Source organism: Aquila chrysaetos, chromosome 6 (assembly GCF_900496995.4).
Source record: "Aquila chrysaetos chrysaetos chromosome 6, bAquChr1.4, whole genome shotgun sequence".
Lineage (NCBI taxonomy): Eukaryota > Metazoa > Chordata > Aves > Accipitriformes > Accipitridae > Aquila > Aquila chrysaetos.
Genome location: NC_044009.1, coordinates 39464838 through 39491395, shown reverse-complemented (window position 1 = coordinate 39491395; position 26558 = coordinate 39464838). Strand labels below are relative to the sequence as shown.

General features: G+C 46.9%; 1 protein-coding gene across 3 annotated transcripts in view; it reads right to left on the bottom strand.

Annotated features, from left to right (window-relative positions):
* Positions 1 to 5985: 5985 nt before the first annotated feature.
* Positions 5986 to 26558, bottom strand: part of MRAS (muscle RAS oncogene homolog) — a 41555-nt gene continuing 20982 nt past the window's right edge. For 2 of the 3 annotated variants that reach the window (XM_030018216.2, XM_030018215.1), the window contains 5 exons: positions 24518 to 24728; positions 14910 to 15063; positions 11478 to 11577; positions 10066 to 10145; positions 5986 to 6917 (listed from right to left, as the gene is read on the bottom strand). In XM_030018216.2, coding sequence (XP_029874076.1) covers positions 6818 to 6917; positions 10066 to 10145; positions 11478 to 11577; positions 14910 to 15063; positions 24518 to 24710 — 627 coding nt within the window. In that variant the 5' untranslated portion in view covers positions 24711 to 24728 and the 3' untranslated portion in view covers positions 5986 to 6817. Of the gene's footprint in view, positions 6918 to 10065; positions 10146 to 11477; positions 11578 to 14909; positions 15064 to 24517; positions 24732 to 26558 lie in introns of all 3 variants that reach the window. The other variant, XM_030018214.2, reaches the window with a different exon arrangement.

Here is a 26558-nt window from a genome sequence, read left to right as displayed (position 1 = left end):
ATCACTTGAGTTTTCCCAGAAGAATTGTTACATGCTAGAGTAAACCCACCAAAAACCTAGCAGAATGCCACCTCTGACTTTATTTTATGCTGGTGGTGTGACTGCTTTGCTTTCCCCATCTCCTGCTGCACCTCCTCTTCCCCATGAAGCACCTCCTGCCAAAGGCTGCCCAAACACCCCCTCCATCAGCAAGCTAACCCTTCTGGCCAAAGGGTGCTGGAGGAGACAAAGAGACTTCACCAAGCCAAGCAAAAAAAACCCCAAAAAAACCCGTGGGAATGAAACTCTGTGACCAGCTCTGTGGGAAACTCAATGCCAGAAACCGGCTTAAGCTCTTGTGAAGGTTTTGAGATGGGGATGAGGGCAAGGCAAGGCAGGAAGCTCCCGGGGGGAGGGTGAGCAGCACCCTGTCCCCAGCTCAGGCCATTGTGCTTTGTTCGACCCCCACAATTGTGTGAGCAGAGCCCGGTGCATCAGCCTTCGCTTCGAATTTCCTGCTTTTTGTCGGCTTGCATCCCGGGGACTGTTGTTTGAAACGCGGCTCTTATTATGGAGCTAGCAGAAAAGAAACCCCTGCCCCACAAGCATGTGCCCAGGCGTTTCAGTGGGTTCCCAGCGCCAGGGCTCCTGCTTTGAGGGGACATGGGCTATTGAGATGCAAAGAGACATGCCAAGTACCTGCCTGGGTCTCAGGCTGGTTAGGCTTGATTACGGTAGTCTAGAGGAGCCGCTGTCTCAGAAGCCACACGACAACCACCCCCACGTGCAGCCATCCAAGGACCAGCTCGTGACTTGTTCAGCTGAGCTGACTTCTCAGCAGAGATTGTCTTAATCACAGACTGTACAATGTCTCTTACCCAGATTTGCAGAGGATTTGGCTTTATAGAACAGGCTCCCAATTCACAAAGGTCCTTCCTCCTTCTCTTGCTCCTGCTCTCTTTTTGAGCAAATCCAGGATTTTGTCCGAGTCCCTCCTCTTTGGCTCCTGGACCTGACCACATGCCCAGTCTGAGCTCTCAGACTATGTTGTACATGCCCTGGTCTGCAGAAGAGACCTGGGAGGAGGGATGGAAACAAGAGAAGTAGTAACGCTCGTGGCAAGTCAGACTGCTGAGCCGGGCTTAGCATGATGTTGCTGGTCCCCCAGGATTTGGCAAAGGGAGCCCTCAATTCAAAAGAAATAAAAAAGCTGTCCCAAAACTGCCAGAAGGATTAGGTGATTTTGCCTGTCTCTACTCTGCACTCAGCACTGCTGGACATCCCCATCACTGCGGGGAACACTAACCCTTGTGCTCACCGACCTGGCAGGTCTCACATGCTGAGCGTGAGCTTTCCTCTCCTGGCCCCCTCCCTTTGGCACCGCACACAGCAGCGACGCAGCACCCGCACGTTTCTCCTGCCTCGGGAAGCCTTGGTCTGCCTGACCTGCTGGCCACTTACGTGTGACTTCTTCAAGCTGGAGGGATTTGCCACAGTGGTGGGTAAAAGCCCCCAAACCAGAGCATACCTCCGTGCTGCTGCTCCTCCTCATCCCTCCCCGTTGTGGGATCCAGCACACGCAGATTTGTCTCCCTGCTCTGTTCCGTTGCAAGCAAGTCCCATGTCATCCCAGAAACTGTGTCTGTGAGATCATCTATGAAATATTTATTTCCCTTGCATGCAAGAGAAAAAGAAGCAAAAAGCCTGCACAATATCGATGGAATCCCTGATAGCCAAATATTGAATTATTTACAGCCTAATTGTGCAAGTGATACTCATAAGATTGCTTAGGCTGCATGATGCAATTAATACATTTTGCAAAATTGGTGACTTCTACTTCAGACTTTGTTTTGATGCATTGGTGAGTCCCTAAAAAGCAGGTGAGATCACTTTGCAGGAGAAGAGCTAGAATATCCAGACACTTGAAATATCCACAGACTTTTCTCAGAGCGCTGCTGTGAAATAGGAAAGAGCTCTCAAACAGCCAACTAGCTGCTCAGCTAGCTGCCTGAAGACACACATCTGGAGCCATTTCAGATGCTCAGGTGAATCTTACCTGGATCTCCCATAGGTCTTGTGTTACATCTGAAACTCCCAGGCAAACACCCTGGATACCCCGAGGCATCTCAGACAGCATTAAGTACATATATACAAGATGCAGAATTGAGCCTATGTGACCGCTGGCCCCAGCAGACCTCCCAGCACAGGGAGCAGTGACCAAGAACTGCAACGCTCCCTGTGCCACAGCATCCTTCGTCTCCTTTTTACTGTCATGTTTGCTGTGTAGCTGTAATGCAGTACTTCACAAGTGCACTAAAGGTCCTCCTTTCTGCCCAACCTACAGCAGATAGATTGGCCACTGAACCCCAGCTCACAGAACTTGGATTTCCAGACACAGCGCTTTTCCGTCCAGTCCTAGGTACAGAGCTTGATGTGGCAGTTGTCACAGGGGCTTGGCTATTTCTTTAATGCCCAACTTCTCTCAAGCCCTCTCTCTCTCTCTCATTAGGAAATACATTATCTGGACCCTGACATTTGTAGTAGTCCACAAGTTGTTGTTGTCTCTTAATACACTCTTATATTCTGTATTCTTCATTATAGTCTATATTCTTCATTATATTCTACTCTTAGCAGAGCTTTGGGCGGATCGCCTCCTTCCCAAGCACTTCAGCTTTTAACAACCATCCCTTGAAATCACTGGAGCTGAACAAGGCTCTGAGCAGTCTGTTTTGGCCTTAGGATGGTAACAAGCAAAAAAAAAAAAAAAAAAAAAAGGAAAGGTCTGAGCCAGTATCACAATGTTGTCCTCTCCGTGCCTAATAATACTCATTTCCTCTCGAGACGAGACACATCATGTATGTCTAAAACCCTCAGCCTATCCCAATTTACAAATTCTAGTACAGCTGTATGTTTAAAGAGCCAGCCAAAATTAATTATGACAGATTAAGGAACAGAGCAACATACTGCAATGGCCTCTTGTTAAACTGAAACATCTGATCCAAACCAAGCAATTTCAGCCCCTCATTAAGCTCTTCCTTGTCTTGTTCACCATCTCTAGTGTTTTTCTGCTGAGCACCATCATCTGAAAATGGCTTACTCAGATGTACCCAGACTGTCATTTAGCAGCTTTGCCAGCAATAGCACTGGCCTTGGCTGAGACAGCCAAGAAAGCAGGTTTGTAGGTAGCCCACCACCTGCAGGCCTGCTCAGGTGGGGTTTTTTTGGTTTGTTTTTGTTGTTACCAGGCTTTTGTTCCATTTAGATTTGGTAGGCAGAGAGAGACAATTAAAGCCTCTGCTTACACCAGAGGAAAATGTATTTATTTCAGCCAGGTACTTTTCCTTCTCTTCCTTCCCACCTCCCCTTTCCCTTAAATGAGAGACAAAGATAGACAGACAGATGAATTTGCCTGTACAATAAATGCCATACATCTCAAAAGCCAGTAAGAAAACAAGCCAGTGTCTGCTATAGGCAGAAGGACCTGAGGGAGTGAACAGCAACATGATTCACCTGAAGGCAGTGGTACAGCTGGGATGAGATCCCCCGTTGGGGAGGTGATTACGCCTTTACAAAGCCAAAGCTTATATAGCTTAAGGTTTTTTTTGTTGTTTTACAAATATTGTTCAGTGTCTAAAATGAAAAAAGGAGGCCATTTCATTATCAAATGCAAGTAACTCTGCAAGGTTTTATCCCTCTTCTCTTTTCATTTTGTTTGAAAGTGTATATTGAAAGCAAGGTAAGGCTATGGCCAGCTCTACCTTCTAAATTCCTGTTTAGTAGAAGAGGAACCAGATTGCTCTGAGACAAGTGAATGCAGATTAACCCAGGGGCTGAAAATTTTAGGTCACTTGGACCATCAGCTCTTTGTTAAATAAGCCCCAAGCACACCCTTACAGGATCCTTCTCCAGACTGTCTCTGACCACAGCAAAAAACTGCCTATCCACTGGATGCTCCACAGAAAAAATAAGCAACCCACTAGCACAGCTAGTGCTTTTTGTAGCGTAAGTACCACCAACCGGTGTCTCACAACCCAGGTCCCTAGGTGCTGCGTACAGCAGGGAAGGTGCTCTTGGGTTCCCAATGGCCCTGAATATGAAAGGGTAAATTGGATGGCAGTAGGCTTTGTATACCTCGCTATTTTGAGCACCCTAGGCTTGCTAGAGATGCGATCCCTGTTGGAAAACACTCCTTGCTATAAACAAGTTGATGCACATGGAAGGAAATGGGCATGCTGTCCCCATTTGCCACTATCCATATTCAGTTGTTAATCTGCTCCTTTCCCCTCCTCCCCATTATTCTGCAATAGCTGTTAATTGCTAAAGAAGCTGAAGAAACAATTAAGATGCTTCAGAAAAAGCAGGTAATTTCTCACACGCAGTGCTGAGTACCCAGCAGATGTGACTCAAGATACACACATGCTGTTTTCAGGCAAGTATTCCCAATGGTTTAGATAAAAGTAATGATGAGGGGTTTCAGCAGAAATCAGGTTATTTTTAAGTGGAAGGGCTCTAGGGGGTATTAACAGGGCTCCCTGAAAATGCCATCATCTTCTTGTGTGGGGGATTCCATAGCATTAGTTGTGTTAATTAAAAAAAATTAAGCCAGTAGTCAGGCTAGACAAGGATTCTGGCAGGAAAGTGGCAACGGGGGTTACAGCAAATTGGTCTGGTTGCAAATATCAGACATCTTCTGATTTACTAGAGGTTTCCAAGGCAGAACAAATGAGATGCCTACAGGGAGCTCTTCACCTCCAGAAGATAGTGGCAAGTCTCAAGAGCCAGGATTTGACCCAGATGGGTTCAGTCACCACGGTTCAGCCAACAAGAAAACAATAAAGTGGGAGAAATGCTGCGATGGTCTGGAGCCAGATCTCGGCTGACCCAGGGTGTTGCAACTTTACTGAAGCGTATGGCCCACATCCAATGTTAAGAGTCCACGAAAGATATTTCTTTCCAATATCCCCCTCCTTAATCCATCTCCAGCATCTGTCATCACACAAAAGGGGACGGAGGCAATGGAGCCAGCATCACAGCTCGCTGAGCCAGCTGCAGGCATTTGCCATCTTCTGGCTGTGATGAAGACTGGACAAATTAGGAAAATGTTTTCATTAGCCTCACTCACCTGAAAAATAATCAGCAGCCAACTCCCGTTTTAAAAGGTGGCCCGGCAAAGAGTCAAGAAACAAAATCTGGTGGCAAACAGGTTGCAAAGACAAACGTAAACAACTAAGTCTGTGATGATCCACCATCTTGAACGGATCTTCAATATCCAGTACTAGGATTTTCTGCGCTCAGACACACAAATCTCAAGCATTCATACTCTGCCAATATTTTAAGTCATGCCTATAAAGCATATTTGAATAGGATTCAAGCTGATGAAAAGCAAGTTGTTACTTTTAAAGGGGTTTGGTGACCCTGTGAATGGAGCCAATGGCTTCAGTCCAGCAGATGACAATCCATTAAATTAAAGAAAAATTTGCCACTGCAATTCTTAGTGCCAGGACAGGTGTGAAAGAACGTGTGGCCCCTTCAGGATGGGCACAACCGTATTTCTGGTGTTACAGATAGTGGCTTGAATGGCTGCAGGTTTTTTGCCTTGCCTTTTCATAAGGCATAAAGATATTTAGCCTTTGCTGTTTTCAGGGAGACATTTTAGTAATGTAAGCTTATGAAGAGACACATCCCACTTGAATCATTTTCAAACCACCTCTTCCTTTCAAGTCACCAACTCTCAGTGAAGGAGGAAGAAGAAGAAATGAAGAAACATTGAGCCAAAGCCCATAAACAGATTTTTTTCTCTGTGTACGAGATGAGCCTGGGAAAAGCAAAACAATTCATCTACCCAAGAATGGCTTTGCAGGGAAAGGTTAAGGAATAATAAAGAGGGATTTAGATCACACCGCTTTACACACATTTATGAGGGAGAAATTCAACACCCAGATAACAAATTCAGTTCAGGTTTTACTTCCTCTCTCCCTTTCCCCCCCCCTTAAAGATGACATACCCTTCCATTTGTAAATTACTTTAATTTAAATACTTCCAGGTTAACAAAACATCTTAACTTTGACATGCCCCAAATTACAAAACAGAAACAAAACCTCTTGACAAAGGGTAAGAAAAAAAAATATAATCCAAGCCCAAACCTCCTTTCCTAAGCTGGAGTTTATGGTCTGCGAGCTGGCTGCCCTCCAGAGTCTGACACAATGTCTGGAGCACCCAGAGCAGCTGGAATTCATTTTCTTCCTCCAAATCTATGCACTTTCACATGAAGTCGTGTTTTGGCACTGCCGCCTAAGAGAGAGTTCAGTGCAAAAAATCTAACCCCGGCCGTGTTTCTTTGCAACCCAACACTCGCTGAGCAAACAACGAAAAAGGAGAAGAGGACAAAAAAAAAAATTAGAGAAAGAAAAGAAAAGCCCTCTCCCTTCCCCCACACATACACAGATGACTGTACCAAACAGGGGGGCTATTCATGGCTGTTCAGAAATGGGTCACAAGGAGAAATGTTTGCAGATAAAACCAACACTTTTTTTTTTTCTTTTTCTCCCCCCTTTTTTTTTTTAAATAAACATCATGGAGGCCCCTGGAAGGCGCTGGGGATGTTCGAGAGCCGAGGTCCTGCCGATCCCTTCCGCCTCCCATTCGCGCAGGCTCCCACGCCGGCCCCGACGCGCAGCCCCCCTCCGGGGGGGTCCGGACCCCGTCGAGCCCCCTCCTCCGAGCCCGAGCCGCCGTGGGGAGCCCGAGGGGGCGGCGGGCTGCTGCTGCTCCTCGCCTGGGTCGGCGGTGGGTCAAGGGGGGAGGAGGGAGGCATCCAAGGCACTCCCAGGCGGTCCCGTCACAAAATCACGCACTGGAGTTTGTGGGAGCCCGTGGCTCTGTCCCCTCGCCACTTGGTCTTTTTCTTCTTCTTCTGGCTTTTCTCTGGGATCTGTTGCCTGTTTGGGGAGACAGAGAGGGAAATATGCAGGTGAGACACGAGGCTGGGTCGGACATCGGCATCCAGAGCTCTGGGCAGCCAGCAGAATGGCAGATTGGCGTGCATATGTATATTTGCATATACCTCTCCATATACCCTGCCAGCACCACGTGGCTTTTCGTGCCACACAGCTAACAAGACAACCGCCTGCATTTTGAAGGAAGGAGGAAAGAAGCCGTAAGTGAACATTAAGGCTAACGGCAGGGACGTATGTCCTGCCAGGGCACTATGCCTCCGGTTGCCCTGGGTGAACTGCTGCCTCTTCCCCTGCCAGGGGCTGCTCCGGGAAACAGGGATGCTCTAAGCAATGCAACGTCATCCATCGCACTGCTGCTAAGGCTCATTAGGGAAGAGGATGAAAGAGATACAGAGTGCAGAGAAATAAACCCTCCTGGAAAGATTTGCTTTCAGCTGGCATTGCCCTTAGCCAGCTGCACTGCTGTGGACTTGGTTATGGAAGGGGGCTAAAAAATAATAATGAAAAAACAGAGTCTGCTGCCGATGGGGCTCTGGCCTCCCCTGGAAGTTGCGGAGAGCGCCAGAGCACGGAGAGCGAGCTGACCCCAGAAAGATGTCCCTGGCTGTGGGAAGTCACAGCCACCAGGAACACGCAGCTGAGAGCACTCCTGCACGCCATCAGTCAGGTGGGTTGTGGGCACCCTCTAAAATGTGACGTTGAGGTCTGCTCTCTTTTCATTAAGATGAGGCATTGCCCAAATGCCTGTTTGCAACTGTGCCTGTTTGCAGCAGCCACTCAGCTACCCCAGCGGTGCAAATTCAACAGAAGGCGGCTTTGTAGTTCAAACACCCGATAGGCAGCCTGTAGACTTAGATTTTATTGCAAGATAAACCATACAAACACTGGCAGCTTCCGTAGATGCATACAGTGTCTAAATAACCAACCTGAGAGTTTGAATAGTTCAAAACCAGCCTCTTCGCTATGTAATATGCCAGGCACAAAACTGAGTGTTTAGACCAAGCTATCCAGACCAGGATGAGACATAGGTGGGGGACAAATCATTATGGCTTTAGTTGATGTTTTTCTTACAGCCTCAGCTCCCAAATGCTTGCAACCACCTGAAAAACTCAGCTTTGGCTAATAAGAATCTTTTTCAGCGAGGATGAAGGCTGGATGCATGAAAAACATAAAACTTTAAAGCTCAAAACTAGTAAGCTGAAATAAAAAAATTTTTTTGAAGTTAATTTGGATACACCCTAAGCGGCCACAAGCTGTTCACAGTGTTCTGGAACTGTTTTAGAGATCCAGAAAACCATGTCCCACGCCCACTCAAGATTTCTGCTGTGGCAGTCCTTGTGTACGCACTGCTGCGGCAGAAAAGGGTTATCAGCAAATTTAAGAGATCTATCGGGCAGACTCAATCACCCCACTCCTTTCTGGATTACTTCCAGACAACAGTTTCTTGGATGAAGCTAAATAAACTAGGAATCAGCCCAGTGCAAGGAGTACAAACAGCGCCAACCCTGAAGGAGCGTCCTCACCCTACAAACTCATAGTGGCTCTGAGGAGCCTCTACATTTGTAAAGCACTCCAGGAATGACACAGTTAGTAGGGAGCTGTAAAATTACGTTTTATTTGGAAAAGCTCACTTTAAAAAAGAAAAGCAATACTTGGTGGGTGATGCCATCCTATGGCTGCGGACAGTTTGCAACATCCAAAGACCATGCAAAGCTGCTTTGTGGCAAATGACCAGCTAGATCACACAGCACCTCTCTGCTCTCTGAATTAACCTGAGTTCCAGCTCCTGTGAACATCTCTGGTGCCCTTGATGCCATGGACGGTTTCACCTGGCTGGCAATGACTTTCATGGTGACTACCCGGGGAACTGACGTGCATCACCTATTTTTGAGGTTATGGGGAGCATTTTAAGGGCTTGAATTTAGTGATGTCTCATTACAACGCTCCTTCCAGCCTGTCTGGAGTCGTGTTATATAGAGAAAGTAAACAGAGCCTCACCATCTTATTTTGGCTATGGTTTTTTTTCCCTCAGAGTAGAATAGATGGTGGTGAGTGCTCACTGTAACACGAAAGTAATATCTAGCCAGCTAATGCTGAGTTACAGAACAGTTGGGAAATAGCTTGGGACATTTCCAACTCAGCTCTGTAGTTCTCCAAAGACTTTCTGCCCCCTGCTTTTGAGACATGTGGGAAGAGTGGGCAGTACCATCTGCTTTTGATAGAGGCTGACTCGAGGCTGCGCTAAGATATTCACAAGTACAGATATGCTGTGAATAAATGCCTCATGGTTTAATTGCCGAGTGAGGCACTTTGACTGCACGGCGGGGAGGAGCATGATTTCAGCTCAGCACCCTCCCAAAACATGAAAAATGAGGGCCTAGAAAAATCTGGCAAACAACCGGTGCCAGAAAAACAAATCTTCTGAGAGAGATTTGAGGTTATCAGCCGAGATGCTGAGATGTGCATGCAGCTCTTTTCCTGCAGGGCAGCCGGGATCTTTGGAAGGCAGTCTCTCCCTGCCGGCAGCTGGAGCAGGGGTTCGCCCCGAGAGCAGGCATTTGCCAAGGCGAGCAAAGGCAGCTCATGCCAAAACTAGGAACAAACCTCTGCAGTCTGAGGAGGAAACCTGTGGCTTAGCCATTAGGTCATGCTGTTTCTCATATAAAGCGGCTTAATTTTTTCCATTTAGTGAGCAAAAAATGTTAGCAGTCACCTACAAAATTAGAACTTTGTGGAATTTTTTGCCAGTCCTTTTTAACCTCTGGCAACACGAGACCCTGAGAGAACAAAGCTATGAAAACCCAAGTTACTGGTCCAGAGCTTTTAATACAGGCCTTTTAAAGCTGATCGTTATCATAGGCTTTGCACTGTTCATTGAATAATATATTCTCATCATGGCCACAGCTAGTTCTCATGCTGCCTAGCACTCATGTCCTGCAAGGGTAACTAAGTACTAGTAACATCCCTACGCAGACACAGGACAAGGAAGTTTAATAAACTCCAGAAATCTCCCACCCCCAACCAAACCACCTGGCCCCTGCTCCCCAAAAGTTGGCTCCTGGCTCTCCGGGCCAGGACTCCTGCACGTCCCGTCCACGGGCAGTGAGCAAGTGAAGAGTTTGCAGCTTACCTTATTACCCTCACGAGATCATGGAAGGCCTTGTCAACATTTAGAGGTGGGTCCTTGGCACTAGTTTCTATGTAGGGAATCTGGAGGAGAGAAGCGTATCACGAAAGAGATTAGTAACAGCCTACATGTTGGTAGCAAACCAGTTTCAAAATGAAAAACCCTAAAGGCTAGAGAAATCGGGTGCCTAAGAGACCAGGGAAATAGAGGTAAACAAAGCGTTGTCATGGCACTGCTATCAACACATTCACGCTCACAGCAAGGTCAGCTAATGCTTACAAAAGGTCCGGAATAAGCACCAGGCAAACCAGCTGCTATCAGGGCTCCGGGTTTGGGGAAGAATAATCATAGACTTCATGTCGTCAGATGTTCTCTCCCCCTAAGCTGTGCTTGCAGACATGAAAATAGCCGAAGGTTGTTGAAAGACGAGCACTTGCCAAAAATTCTTGCTTGCCACATTTTATTAGGACTACTGCATGAATATTTCATGACTACAATTCCCCTTCAGTGTAAAATGATCTTCTCCTTCAAAGTCTGACAGCCAGATGGGGCCTCCTAGAGCGCTCGTCCAGCACGCTGGCAGATTTATAAAACTGCTTCTGATAAGGTATTTTCGTACATGGCCTTTTCCAAAGCGTGCATGTACAGATGGGTGCAACATGTTGTGCTGCAGTTTAGGTGTCCTGGCTCCTACAGAAACGAGCTTCCTTGGGGAGGGGAGGGAGTGAACCTGTCCTGCCAAACTCCCATCATGGCTTCTTTAGAAACACCACACTGCCTGCTGTTTAGGCACAGCAAACTGCCAAGAGGTCTCAGGCTTGTTTGCCTTTATCCTTCCATTCAGTTCCTCCTACGGGAGTTGTCTCCCTCTGGGTATTCAGGACTGCTGGCATTTAGAGGTGATTAGTGGAGTAGCACAGGATTTGCACCCATCCAAGACCAATTTCTCAGGCTAAACTACGGCATGAGTAATGCAGAGCTAAGACGGTGGACCAGATTTTACAGGCTTAACAACCCTGTAACTTCATTATCTTTAACAACCTCCCTTCCTGCGGACACCTGGGTTTACTTCCTAATGCCCGGCTCCGCCTTTTCACTCCAGGAGAGTGCACTTTCTTCCCTCATTTTGAACATTTCACATTTCTCACCACTTGCAGACACCTTGTACACATGGCTTCGTCATGGCCACAGCTTTGCTACAGCCTGGAGCACAGTAGAGGGTCTAGTTTCAATGAAGAACTGGACCTACTGAAAGGAAACTGCATAGCCACTACTTAGTAGTAGTCGAAAATGTAATTGCAAATGTTCGATTGTAAGAGAAATGCTTTAATTCAGCTCCAAATGAGCAGAGAATTCAATTCTGAATGCCTGTAATGGGACGTACAACAACCAATTAAACAATACCACAAACTTACATTATGTTTTGTTGCCATTTCTCTTCCCTGTTCTCTTGTAATTTTCCGTAAATGCATTAGATCAACTTTGTTTGCCACCAAAATCATTGGAAAGGACTCTCTGGAAAAAATCAAAACCACCACCCAATTATTAGCAGACTACAATAAAAAATGCTGAGCATAAGTTTCACTTTTTGATGCTGCCATCATCTAACATTTTCAGCTTCAGACACACCACATACGTGTAAAGAAATATAAAGAAAGACCAAACGAACACACATGAGCCCCCAAACTGTGCTACCCATATGTTCATATTGTGAAAATTTACTTGACAAGTTGCATGCATGCACACATTCATTCTTATTTGCAGGCACTTCAGGGACTTAGTGTCACCGTTTTTTTGCAATGCCTGGTAATAGCTAAGCCTGAAGACCCAACTAGGTGAAGAAAGAACTACAGAATTAGTCAGGAAATTAACTGAGACATAGAGACAGATCTTGAACAGGAGACTGGGACTCTTTTGTAACAGTTAAGGCTTCTCAGTAACTGCATATCTTGGCAGCTGCTCATCATTGCAAGGTAATGAGGTATGGTGGAGGAACTGGTGTCAGTTTATGTCCTGGTCATTCACTGAGAGCAACCGTGGGGGAAGAAAAGATGGATCTGGGAGCTGGTGCTTAGAGGGGCATCAAATCGGGGAGAAAAGGACAGGGAGCAAAGATCCCCATCAGCTGTTACCCCAAGACAAATTGGAAGACTGGCAGTGGTAGCTGGAATGAGGCTGGAGGGAACCAAAAAGTCTTGCTAAGCTTCCAGATGCTATTTCCTACCATCTCCTGCTTCTAATCCCAGAGCAAAAACCTGATGAACAACCATCCTTTTGTACCAAACCCATCTACCTCTGTAATAATACCCAGTATTTCTCTAACTTTACCAGGCATGTAAGTGAGCGTCTTCAGCCACCACCCGAGAAGAGACCCATCTCTCCACGGCATGTCCAGTGCAAGGCTCTCCTGATGAGGTGTGTGGGTCAGGTTCTCCCACAGCAGAAATCCCCGTAGCTCCAGTGATTAAACAGAACCAAGGCAGCTCGTGCCACGGAAGGTCTTGGCAGCACAGCTGCTGCCCACCCCACCCCACTTCCCATATGGAGCCTCTCCTCCGGCTGCATGACATAGAGAGCAAAGTCGTGCTGCAGGGCTTTACCCACTGCTAGGAGGGAGGAGGTCCCTTCTGATAATTGACAGTTATTGCAGTATTATTTTCTTATATTTAACTTTAAACCCTCCTAAAATGATTCCAGTGTTCTCTGCTGTAACAGAGCAGATTTTACTGGGGAAAGGAGCAGCTGGCCATACTCATTTTTGCATAAAACACTTCCCTGAGTAACTCTGGATTTTCAAATAGTGGTTCCGTGTAATTTTTCATCGAGACGATAAGGGCTCCATCTTCTGTCTGGCATGCTGCCCCATTGCTCTGGCTGGAAAAATACCGTGCTGCACTCTGCATTTTAAATCAGTCTTACAGTTATTCATTCTGATAATGTGGCTTTGATTTAATTTTAATACCTGAGCATTGATATATCTTGACTCTGATCATTCTGGAGCAAAACGCTTGCTTGTCTGGATTATTTGATTCTTTTTTGGCTTGCAGCACACTGATAAGAAAGGGATTACACTTGGACGGTATCTCATTTGCCTTGTTTACATCAGGCATAAAACTCTATGGGGACTTTGCTCCCTGTTGTAAGCCTTACGATTGTTAGTTGGACAAAGCTATTATAGTTGGAAGTTTTACTGTAATGAAGGTTATGGAAAGAAACAGGAGAAAGGCTTTGAACGGCTCTGCTAACGCGGCAGCCTGCTATTTCTTTGGGTTTTAAGTTGCCAAAACTGACTGCTAGCTTGAAAGCCAGGGCGATGCTCTGCTCCCAGCTACCTGCGGGTCTGGCAGGACGGTTTCTTTACTCATGCTGCTCCTACTGCTGCGATTTTCTGGTTTTGGATGAAGTGTTAAGCTCCTCGCGCACTGCGCTTCGGTGGCGTTGAGCGGGGAAACAAAAACAACCTCACCAGTCTGTTTCACTTCCTGCTTCTCACACGCCGGCTGCGGAGTTTGCACGGCGTACGGAGGGGTAAAAGTTTCAGTCTAGAGCAAAACAATGAATGCTGCATCTTATTTTCACAAAGTTCAATTAGATAAAACCGACATCGGTTTGGGGCAGGTTGCCGGAAACGCTGTCCTGTCTTCTTCAGCTTTCAGAAACAGATTTAATTTGCCCCAAGCTGAGCTGGCAGTGAAGAAAAGACTGTCGTGATCCGGGAGGCAGACTGAGTGACTGACGTTTTTCTTCATTTAGATGAAATCAAAGGGTGGTTTTTCCTTTACTTTTCACTCTTGTGGGCTCCACTTTGGATGCTTTACTGGAAGAGCTGTCAGCTTTCTCACAGCTGAACCTCACATGATACGAGTCCACCCTTCCTGTGGGGAAGTTATTCAGAGCTGCGAAAGGAAGCCAGCAACGAGGCCTTAAACCTCTGGTGGCTTTTCTTGATGACTTCCATAATTAAAAGCCATTATGAACGGAAAAACTAAGTGTTTCAAAGCTGCAGACATGTAAGGGCCTAATTCACACCCCACCCAGTGAGGATGGATTCGTCGCCTCCTGAACCGGGATGGGAAGAGGGAGTTATCTCGGAGATAAGCTGGCAGCTTCCCCTCGCTCTGTCAGGATGCATTTGCTTACCACGATTCAACTCTCAGCGCTACCTTCTCCCATGCGTGCGCAAGGAGGGGAGCGGGCGACCTCTTGCTTTCTCCCCAGTCATGCAGAGATGTTTTATTCATTGGAAATGGTCGCTACAGAGCACGATGCATTAACTGCATTACACCCCTCGTAAGAAATACAGTTCCTTCCAACGTGAGCCGTCTTCCCCTTCAAGACTCTTGTTCACAGGCCCAAATCATGCAGGACCTTCTAAGGTTTGTTTGGCACAAACTGAAGGCAGGGAAAGAAGGATGCTGCCAGGACACACAAAATGATTAGGGCCAAATGGTTGCTGTCTCCCTGCTGGTGCTCCCAAAGTGCCTGCACTGTGCACAGAGCATCCTTCCTCCCTCTTCAGAGCCAAACCGGTTACCTTCAAAGGTGTCCGATCTGCCTTTCTCACACTGCTCTGCCAGACCGTTCTGGCAGGAGCTTCTCCCTTCCAGACCCATTTTCACTCCATCATAACACTACTGAACTTTTCCACACTGAAAGCACTACATGCTTCTCAGAAGTGGTAAAACACTTCTTATTCCTCACATGTAGGTCCACGAACCCACACACAAGGACGTGCCCCGAGACACCCAGGAGGCGAAAGGCAGGGCGAGACGTGCAACCGGCCCCACGGCACGGTCTCCAGAGTGGCAGGAGCAGGGTCAGGCAGCGCCTGGCTCCATGGCACCCACCTGTCCTTGACTCTGAGGATCAGCTGGTGGAACCGGTCCACGTGCTCGAAGCTAGCCTTGTCCGTCACCGAGTAGACTATAAGAAAACCGTCTCCGGTCCTCATGTACTGCTCCCGCATTGCGCTGAACTCCTCCTGGCCCGCAGTATCCAGAACTAGGACAGAAGAGATTAAGGCTTTTAGTTACTGTGAGGACCTGCGGCTGCTGTCACTGCTATGTGTCCTACATGGCCTTTCTGCCTCTGGTGGGCTTGGTCCTCTCACAGGCTGCACGATTTGACGAAAGCAAGTTGGATGGACAAGGTGGTTTCTTGTTTTAAAACAAAAAACACTCCCAGACCCCACTCATCACTGTGTAACTACGCTGGGGGCAGATGGAGGGGAAGAAGACTATGTTGATTTTATTTTCCTTTTCCGGTACTAAATACTGACCACTGAACTTGGGGAGTTGCTCCTCTGGCACGATACAGCTCAAAGCATTTCGCAGCCCGCCATCTTTCCCTCTCCCAGCTCTCTCTGTTCCCTGCATGGAAAAACCCAAGACTGGAAGAGTAAGTAAACGCCAGTTTAAACATCAGGGACAATCTACAAACTGCATGGTGAAGCAGAGCTGGGAGACAAACCAGAGTAATAGCTACAAGCATTTTCCTTTTCTCAATACCTGGATATTATTTCTACACTATCATGTGCTTTCAGAGCAAGACAGTACAGCCTTGAGGAACGACCCTTAAACATTTAGTCCCAAGTGGTGTGCTGACATTGAGAAGCTAATTAAAACAGCTGGAAAAGCTTTAAGTGACTTGCATATCCTATATAGCGATCATGTTTCTGTGCATTGACAACGCCTAAATCTATGCTCAAATACCCTAAAACACCCCAGCTGTGGCAGCAACCCAGATGCTGTTCCCCATCAGATTAACCTCCTCTCTAATGTGACCATAACTCACTGTTTCTCCATCACTCTGCCTTGCAGGGGGTCCCATCACCTACATCATGGACCACACGTGGAGCAAGCTACACCAGCCTTCTGGGTAAACACCCCATACTGATGCACACATCCATGCCAATTCTTGGGCCCCAGCTTTGTACACTGCCAGGATTTTGACTGGCAGGAGGAGGGTACAAGAGGAGTTCATCAGTTTAGGCTATGCCAGTACAAATGCGGTGTGAGCTCCAAGTGCATCGGCTCCTCAGAAGTAATAGTCCTAATGCATCGTTGCATCCTAGAGGCAAACGCGGGACCTTCATGACGACTGGGAATGTTTTCACATCCCAGTCAACTGGGCTGGGTGGGAAAACTGTTTCCGCCTCCGCCGTACAGCCACAGCATAAGCATCTGCTGCCCACAAGTGATGGGGAAAGCCCAGGGCACTGGTGGATGGAGACTGTGGCAAGAGCGTACTGCTGACAGAGCAGCAGGGCTTGATATGGGTTTTTCTAGTCTGAGCAGGCCCACAGTCCTAGCAAGATGTTCCCTGTAAGTACTCAGGCTGCCCTGATTTCCAGGTGGGGCCAGGATAAAGCCCACTTTGCTGCCGGCGTTACTTGCTGAATCAGGACTGATGGCCACAGGCGGACACGCTGCACGTCAGAGCGCACCCCACGAGCCAGCCCGCACACCTTCACTATGTGTCTGAAGGAAAGGCAGCTACGCTGGAGGACCTGGAGACCTCACTTGGTGATGGCAGGCCCTTTAAAGCCTTCAGCCTCATTCGTTCACCTGCCTTAGCTGGTCTTGAATTTCTGTTTCCGTGAGCCGTTAAGGTGAAAAGAGCTTCTAGGCTCTTGCAGAGACCTTGAGATTTAGGCTTGTTTGCCAAGTAGCTGGGGCTTGCTGGAAAGTCATGGCTGTCTCTTCACAGCCTTTTATCCTGCTTCACCCCTCTAAATCTAGGAAACAAGGGTCTCAGCTCAAAGGTATCCAGGCTATTCTTAGGGACTGTACAAAAAAAAAAAAAAGAAAATAGAAAAACAACCCAAAAGACACTGCATGTGCTGGTGAATTTCTATGCCCTGGGCAGAATTGCTACCATGGAATAAGGCCAGGACTGCGTGGCTAGGACAGAAGAGGAAATTAATCCTTCCTACCCGCCCAACCTGTAAGGAGAGGCTGGGCTGCCCTCATCTGACTCCTGCACCAGCTGGACGCGATGTCAGGGCAGGGCTGAGAGCTGAAAACCAACACACACACAAACACACGCTCCCTTCCCCTCTCCAACACGCGTACCCAGCTTGTGGTGGAGCGGGACAGCTTCTGCAGGGGGCCAGGCTCTCCCACCCTCCCTCCCCCCCGAGACAGGGCAGGTGCCCGAGCACAAGCCGTGGGCAGGAAGGTGGAGATGGATGTGCCGTATCCTGCATGGTAATTTGCTTAGGGACTTCCCCTTGCTCTGGCACATTTGCAAACCTCCCATGAAACACATGAGGAGCATCCAGCTCTGCTCTTGCACCCGTCAACCCATCCCCAGCTGCTGCCCCTCCAAACCTTTACATCCCTCGTGAGAAGGCAGGGAATGAGCCCTGGGGTGAGAGGGCTGTGGGGATACCCAAGGGACAGCATGGGGCTGTGCTCCTGCCACTCCTATCTCGCCTGGATCTTGGCCATGGCTTCACACTAAACACAGGCAGAGCTGCTCTGTCAGCAGCTGCTATTTAAGGGAATTCACTTGCAGCATTTGTTGAAAGGCGAGCAAGTCCAGGCAGCATTTAAAATGGCACTTTGAAAATGTGCGTAAAAGACATGCTGTAGTAAAGGTTAAGGTTAATCTCAGATAGGTTGTTCATGCAAAGTTAAGCACCATGTGGATGGCCAGAGAAAGTCCTTGTTTTAACTTTAAATGTGCTCTTCATAAAGACACCCCCCCCCATCCTAACGCTTCTCTGCTACATGAATTGTAAACAGTCAGAGAGGAGAGTGTGATCTGGATCCTTTGTAGGGAAGACGGGCCCACATCCTGGAAAGCATCAGCGCCGAAAAAGGGCCAGATGCAAGTGGCTTTGCTTCTGGTATGATCTTGTGGCATAAAAACTTCAAGGAGACTCTTACCTACAGAAATGGGAAAGTGGCAAGGAGAAACCTTACAAAGATGAAATTGGGAAGGTGATTTGACTGGCTTCGCAAAGGTGTGAGGAGATTTGGGATGTTGGCCAGCATTCACCTTCTTTTAAAATTCCCATTTCTCCAGATGGGATGCCAGAAGACAAAGAAATAATCATAAGCAGAGAAGAACTGTGAGGTCTCTCTTCCCCTGGTATACTTTAAAACAGCAGTTGCCTCTTACTGGCAGTCGCCCCACTGGCAGCGCATAAAAGCCAATGTGGAAACAAGGCTGGACCAAAGCACAGCGGGTTTCCTCTACCTCATTCTTCCAAAAACTGAAATCAGATTCATAGGCTGCACAGCGCATGGTCAGGGACTTCCAGCAGCCAACTTGGCAAAGTTCCCACAAACTTGACCGAAGAAGAAGCAAGGAGGAGCATTAACGAAAGCGTTTGGGTAAAGATTGAGGAGAGAGAAGCTAAGGACTATGTCTGATGTAGGAACAGACATCCAAAGAGGGAAAAGCCATTTTACAGAGCTATCGTGCAATCAGCTAGAGACTAAACTAAGAGCAATTAGGCTGTGAGAGCCCAGCAGGGAGGGCTTTGCAGGTAAGAGGTTGCTGAGCGAAGAGATGGCCTTTTCCGCTTTCCAGTGGATGTGACCCCAAATGTTGTGATGAACTCCTTGCTAATTGAATCCTGCCCCCTTAGAGCTCTCCACACCATTTTCCTCTGAATCCTGATAGGAGGGTGTGGCTGCTTAGAGAGCACTTCTGAGCAGACACAGGAGCCCAGGGATACACAGGAATTTGTGGCCCAAAATAGATGCACTTGGTGCTTCCAGGTATTTTATGTGGCAATGTCTCTGCAACTGACAGTGCTCTGAGTGCCCATCCAGAGACACAGGCATGTAAATCTATACCAAGAGTAGAGACATACTATGACATCTAAGTCATGGCATTGCTTTTTCTAGAGCCTAGGCTGGATTCAGTTCAGATTCAAACACAGCCTTCCCAGCCTTCGGGGAGCTCAGATCTAGTTGTGCAGGTGAGTTCCTCTTCTCTTTTCATACCTAGGCAAAATTCCCTCCTACGTCTTTATCTTTACATTGCTGGGCAGCTAGGTGTATAGATCAACTCCAGGGAGTTTCTCCACTGTCCATGGCATCTAAGGGGCCAAAGGTGACCAGACAGGCAGGTCAAACCCATTTTCCATCCTTCAGCCCTTGGGTTTCACTGCCTGAATCAGACACCAGCAGCCCGTTCCAAGCAGCAACTGCACTTTGCTGCAGCCAGTCCTGAAAGCAGCTCAGCGCGGCTCTCGGAGCACCTTTCCTTCCAGCATCCAGAAGAGTGGCTGCACACCACAAAGCTCAGGAGTTGTTTGTGCCTACCTCGATCTCACACACGGAAAGGCAAGCACAATGCGTACGACTTGATTTTTGCAAGCAGTCTCCAGTGAAATCCCTTTGGCTACGTAAGTCCAGCACATGTGCAAGCCTTTAAGGGGCTGGATGGGTCAGGAGGCAGACAGGAACCTGGGTTCATAGCGCCAGGGAGAGGAGCAGCGCAAAAGAGTCTGATTCCAGGCATTTTCTGCTTCTTTGACTTCTTAATATGAAATACAGGAAAAGTCCCTGGAACAAAGAGCAGAACTGGGAATGTGGCACTGTCAGGAGACCAGAGGTTACAGAGCCGGATTCCTCATGGCGCTTCTCTCTCCAAGTCTTGCTTTCCTCTCTCCAAGTCTTGCTTTCCTCTCTCCAAGTCTTGCTTTCCTCTCGGCACGGCAGCTCTGCTTCAAAAGGTGGGGCCAGAGAGAAACTCCATCCCCAGCCGCCCTGCAGCTTGGAAGCTAAACTCAAGGGAAAACTTAACTTGAATTGACAAGTCAAACTAAAGAGTCCCAGGCTGAGGAAAGCCATCTCCACAGTCTTTGTCTTCCTTCCATCAGCAGTGTGGTGGGAGAGGGCACCCTCCATCAGCTGTTGGCTTCAGCTGAGGAACGAGTATTCTGGGCTCTGAGCAGATGGAGTGCAGGGGCCATGGCTTATATTCTGTATTCCCCCACCCCAAGTCACCCTGAAGAGGTATGAGGTGCCCATGCGGCGCGCAAGGCGAGGTAGAAGCTTTGCTTGGTCACTCTGATGCTTCTGCTCCTTCTCAGATAACAGCCACACTGCCCCCGGCATGAGAGCTTTCCTCGGGGAAAAACACACGACGGAGAAACACTGGGGCTTTTATGAGCTCTTCTTCTGTGCCCTAACTAAATACACAGATGTTATAACATGGAAAACTCAAGTACTTGAATTCTTGCCCTTTCTTTAAGGAAAAAGAAAAGAGAGGCCTTCAGAAGAAAGGCTTCCACATCAATAAACAGAATAAAGATGTGAGCCCTTAAAGGAGCTCTTTCTCTAACAAAGGGCAAGTATTCAAAGCCTTGTGTTTTCCATGTTGCAACATCAAAATTTTCCTGGCAGGAAAAAAATCCCCACAACCCAAGACAAAAAACCCTCTTTCAAAGTTGCAAAATCCCAGCAATTAAGTGAGGGAAAATACTCTACACACAAATAAGAGAATGAAAGTACAAACTTAATTTGAATTTTAATTCTCTCAATGATGCTACCCAAAGTTTAAATAAAAAAAAGAAAGCGAGCCACAAACGAACCCTTCTGCCTGCAAGTCTGAAGCGACCTTCGATCTCTCCCTGGCCTCCTGGCTGAATTGTTCCCAAGCTTCCTGAGGAGAAAAGCAGAAAAGCAGACAGCCTATCCTGGGATGATGAGGAGCAAAAACCCTTGGCAAAAAGGGAAGCATGGGAGACACGGGTGAAAAAGGCAGAGAGGGAGCCTGGGGGAAGGAACGGTGCTTGGTGTTACTCCATAGCGGTGCACACCAGGGCTGTGCAGGTCTAGCCCAAGGCAAGGGGACCCAGGGAGTCAGAGGGGGACTTGGGAAGATGAGAAATAAAATGGAAAACTGAAGCTCAGGAGTAGGAAGACAACTTCTAGGCAGTGAGAGTTTCATCTAAATCATACCAGGGGAAGGAAAGAGAAGAGGAGGGAGACCACAGTCTCCTTTCACCCAACACACAGGCACAAGTCCTTGCTTTGCTGGTACCAATTGGCACAGCCCTACTGACAGCTAAGAGTTTAGCCCAATTCATCAACACGCCCAAGCTATGTGCTTGCGGCCATCTCTTCCTCTCCTCTTCCTCACCACCTTTTTATCTCTGAGTGGTTATAAGGAATTTTGAACCATTGGGAATTTTTTGCCATATTAAGGTATTCCACTTTTGGCTTCATGCCCAGATTAATAATTCCAGACCGGCATTTTGCAGCCACACCAAAAAAAAATCCTCTGCTAATTTCTAAGTTAGCCTGCACACAGAAAGGAGCGTACAAAATTAATGATAGCAACTCAACTGGAGCAACAGCTAATCAAAGCAGATTAACTCTGGCCCTCACTTAATTCTGACCTGATGTGCCTATATGGCACCTGCGTGTGAATGCATTTAACTGAGCACATCACCGTGCTGATTTCAGCATGAACAGATGGGAATAATTGAAGATAAGATATGCGAAGAAAATTGGAGGCTGATCTTAAAGCCTCGTTGGGGTGGCAGCAACTGAAAAAATGCTGTGCATCTCTTATTCAGGTTAAGTGTCCCGCTCCACTCTAGAACACTTGTCCTCCAAACATTGCATCGATGGTCTTGTAAAGTTGGCGTAAGGCCAACAGTGAAGTATTTTTGTGTAGTGTTGGACTTGAACACAACAAGCGTAGGTCCCACAAGCTTCTGGGAGGCAGGGAACTATCATAGACTCTTCTTTGGAGAGAAAATAGACACAGAAAGATGCCCAAGCCAGAGAGCAAATATGTAAAAGAAAGTTTGAACATAGGTTTGGCTCCAAGGACTAAAATCTGAAATAAAAGCCTATTCCATTTAAGTCTACTTTCAGTGAGAGATTTCAGCAAAGGAAAAAAATGCAAGTCAAACATTTCATCGTGCTGCCAGTTAGTGCTATTGAATAAATGTGGGTGGAGGTCTTCATGGAGGGAAGCCAAATGCTTTATGCAAGCTGGCTAGCACAAGGGTTTTTTTACAACATAATGCTGGTGCAGACACCAAATACTAGAGATGCTTTGCACAGAACTACTCAGACAACAGCCTGGAAGAGGGTGGGATGTGTTTTCTTTTTTTTTTTTTTTTTAAGTTGTTGGATGCCAATGTATTTGGCTTTTTTTTTTTAAATAACTATTTCTGCAAACTTAGAAACTTATGGAGCCCCTCAGGCTATATCCTCAGTTGGTAGTCTCATCCTCTAAAACTAGTTCCTATTTTGGGGGTGGGCAGCTTCTTCCCACAAAGCACTGCACGAAACATCAGCTTGTAAAGGATTTGGTCATAAAGGACAACTGGAAAGTCTAGAATTTATCATGATGCATCTTTACCCTTCCTATCATGTTAGCCCCTAATTTTATACCGTAAGTGATTCATGCAACCACGTGTAACCACAACAAGAGCAGCTGTCCAAGTATATGGTGACCTCCGAGGATGGCCTAGATCCAAAGCCTATGACAGAAAGATGTGGCAGAAGACACATGTGATAGTCAGTCTTTATGCACTGTTTCTACTGGGCAGATGGTAAAGGCTCACATGCTTTTCCAAGCAAGAATATTGCCTTTCTTCCAAAATTCTGACTGTTCAAAATCTCAAGCAGTAGGAAAGAGAAAGAGAAGCTGCAGTTTCACTTCTGTGGCCGCAAGGCATCTGTGGGCACATGAACTCTGAAAGTCAGGGATTCCCAACATGCCATTCAAGGCCACAGCTGAATTCAGCTCAGCCCGAGTACAGCCACTAAACTCCATCTGAGCAAAAGAAAGGCTTTTTCATTAAAACAAAGGGTTAAGTTTCTGCTTGTTGGAAAACAACCTTTTTCCCCACTCCCACCCAGGTCAAGGTTGTTTTTTGTTTTTTTTGACTAAACAAAAATTCCAAATATTCAGTGAAAGATGCCTTTTCTACTTCCAAATAATTTACAAACCCAGGCTGTTTCAGCCAACACCAATGTATACAGCAGCTGGTACTGTTGCATCAGAACTCGGGGCATACCAGCAAAGATAAAGGTTGCTTGTTTTAGAGGGCTAGATTCTGGACTAAAAAGGAAGAATGGATTTCATTTACAGCAGGATTGGATTTTTCTTTTATACAACACTGGCATTTTAAAAATAAAGGTGCACAGGTACATTACATGATGATTAATTGAGAGCACGTATCTCTGATGCAGATGACAGCAAGAGACACGTTCGGGCACCAATTTCATAAATGTTCCCTCATATCAGCTATCAACTACTAACATATTTAAATGAACAAATGTTGGCAAGATTAAGTTGTTTCATTTTATTTTTTTTTCAATACTGAGTATAGGCTGTTCTTTAAGGACCTTGGGGCCATTTGTACTCACTAAATTGTATCACATAAATCCTTAAGAGTGCAACTAAGATCTCGAGTTTCTAGACCAAGCTTATGGTCTTCACAGCAAACCTCACCAGCCTTCACATTCCACCACTTATGCCAATCCCCCAGTTTTCTGTCCCCACACACCAATGATACATACTCAGAGACATCAAAGATCTTGAGCGTCTTCGTGACAAGAGGGTGGAGGTAGGAACTCGATGCAAGTGAGGTTAAATTTAGTTCAGTTGTGCTAGTGGCCACATACATGCACTTGGGTCATTAAGGCACAAAATATTTGCTTGCTTTTATGTACTACCTAATTATTGTATGAAGTCAAACAAAACTTACAACATTTAACAGCAAGGTTCCCCTTATGGCTGTGGTCAGTCTATCTCTTGCAGCACAAACTAGTAAGTTGCAGCTTTAAGTAATATAGGGCTTTTTCCTCAACTGCAGAATCAAGATTTTTTGGTTTTGGTTTTTTGGGGGTTGGCTGGTTTGGTTTCTTTTTGTTTGTTTGTTTAAAGCGGTTTTTCTTCAAAGAACTTGAAGATCTTGATTACAGCAGCTCTCTAGGCCGGTACCCTACCCATATTTAAATGAAACGGGTAACTAGATATGAAAACATCACGCCTGAATGATGGGAGTTAAGAGGTGTCACAATTCTTCACTGTCAGTGGATGACAGTTTTAATTAAATGTTCTTTCTGGTTATAACCCTCATTCAGTTACCCACTCACTGTTATTTCCCAGGGGATGAGCCTAACCACAATCAAGTATCATTAGCAATAGCCACCTCACAGTGCTATAATTCACCCTTCATAGAATCCCAAATATCTATGATGATCTATAGGCTTTTTACACTCCCGCAAGAAACATTTCTGTGCAGAACTGGAACCAACGCAACTGGAAGCAGAAGCTTTGCTGGAGATCAGCTGCAGACCACGTGCTGCCACTCACAGGCCAGTTTGCACTCAAATTCCTGGCAGCCCACAGCAGAGTAGGAGGGACACAAGGGCACAATACGCTGTGTGTGGGAGGCATTGAGGTCTATTTGCGCTTATGCTGAACTAGAAGGGAAGGGGGATGACAAGAGTCGCTTGCTTACCATCAAGAATTGCCCATTGCCCATCTATTTCTGTATGCTTCAGGTAAGAGTCTTCAATAGTTGGGTCATAGTCCGGCACAAAAATCTTCTGGAAAAACTGAATGGTGAGCGCACTCTTCCCTACGCCACCGTCTCCAACCACCACCAGCTTGTACGTGGGGAGGTTTTCGCTGGGAACGGCACTTGTAGCCATGCTTCCAGTATGCTAAACCTGCTGGAGAAAGAGATCATCTCTGATCACTCGTTAGCAACGAAAAGAGGGCAACATGCACAAGGCAGCTTCTACCTCCTGCCAAGAAGTGAGGATGAAGGCAGTACTGACATCCAAAGTCCTTTTGGACAGGACCGGCAGCACCTACTATCCCCAACAGCTCTACCGCAACTCAGACCCATCACTTAGAAGTGCAGACAACCCCACCGCTCTGGCTTGGTTACTCCTGCCTCATCTACAAGCATCACTAATTGACACCAAACACATGTGCAAAACTTATCATCTGAATACCTTTCCTACAGGGGCTGGGCCCAGGTGACCATGCCAAAAATCACCCCAGGTCAGCGCAGCTGTCAAATTCCAGATAATTTCCAGTTGCCAGTGACCAAATCCCATTGAGAGGTCAGAGCCTTGCCATCCTTCACTGCTTAACCCAGGGTACAGCAAACATTAAATGGCACGGTATGTCCTCGGGGCAGATCTGCAGGCAGAACCAGTGGTGATGGATGAAAATGAAGTTAAAGGTCCAATCCTGGCTCCAATGGCAGACAAAAATGCACTTAGCTGCTTTCTTCTCCCTCATTTTCAAGTTTGAGAAATAAAAACAAGAAGGCAGCAGGCCAGGAACGACAGGTGTTTTTGTTTTGCTTTTTTAAAAAAAAAACAACAAAAAACCCCAACCCTGCCGTGGCAGGAAGACTGGTGTTTGTGGTTATGACACAGCCCGGAGAGCCAGGAGAGCAGCTTCCCCTGCAGCACAGTCACACCGCTCCCCTCATCTCTGGTGAGCTGCAGAGGAACTGACTCTTTCAAGAAAGAAGAAAAAAAAATTCACCGGGTGCAACTGGGCAATGGCACACGTGTGCAGAGAAAGGACAAGAGGCAGCCATTGCTGAACGGCCCATTTCAACACTCACCAGCAGCGATTGATTATTTAAGAAGCAGCCAGGTGAGAGGTTTTATACGTATGCTGCAGAAGGCAGTGCCCCCCACCCGCCTGCCGCACATGGGCAACAGCGATGCTCGCTCAACTCACGTAGGCAATGGGTGGCCATCTCCCAAATCTGAATGACCATTGCATTTTCGGGGAGGTTTTTCAGAGAACAAAAAATAAAATAAAATAAAAAACTGCATCCTAATTAATGATAAGGCTCAAGAGAGGGCAGTTGATTTCCTTGGTATCGGTTTTCTTGACACAAGCTGTACAGCATGGGAGCAACTGTGGTGACACTTTCTGCAGGCACCTGCTCCCATCCATTTTGGTTTTGCTCGCGCCCTTGGGGCTGCAGGCGCTGGCTGGGGTCAGAGCTGAGCGGGGACGAGGACTGCTCTGGACTACCTGCTCTGGGGAAGCCTCCGCAAACTGCTGGCATCCCGATCTGTAACCCCACTATCCCATACAAGCTTTTGGAGGCCTCCCCAATAACCGTAGGGATTTTTCTTCATTAGGAAGAGAATTTTAACTTTTTTTGTTCTCAGAAACCACCGAGCAAGGCCAATGCGCTCGGTGCTGCAGCTGGCCCAGGTGGTGCTTAGGAGCTGAGACTGCAGGGCTGCTGCGTGTACAGTGCAAATTGAGCCACCAACTAATATAATTTTATTTCAGCCTATAGGATAGAATATTTTTTTTCCTCAGAAATTCTTTCATTTTGATATTTTCCAAACAGAACACACTTCATTTCCAAAGAGGCCCAAAAGCCAACTTGGACCATTTTTCAAACAGACAAGAGCATAACCCCCTAATGGTTTGATTTCATATTGAAGAAGATATCAGACTTCCAAGTTCATTTGCTAGTTTCTCTAGTTCCCTTCTCCTAAGTCACTGTTTCA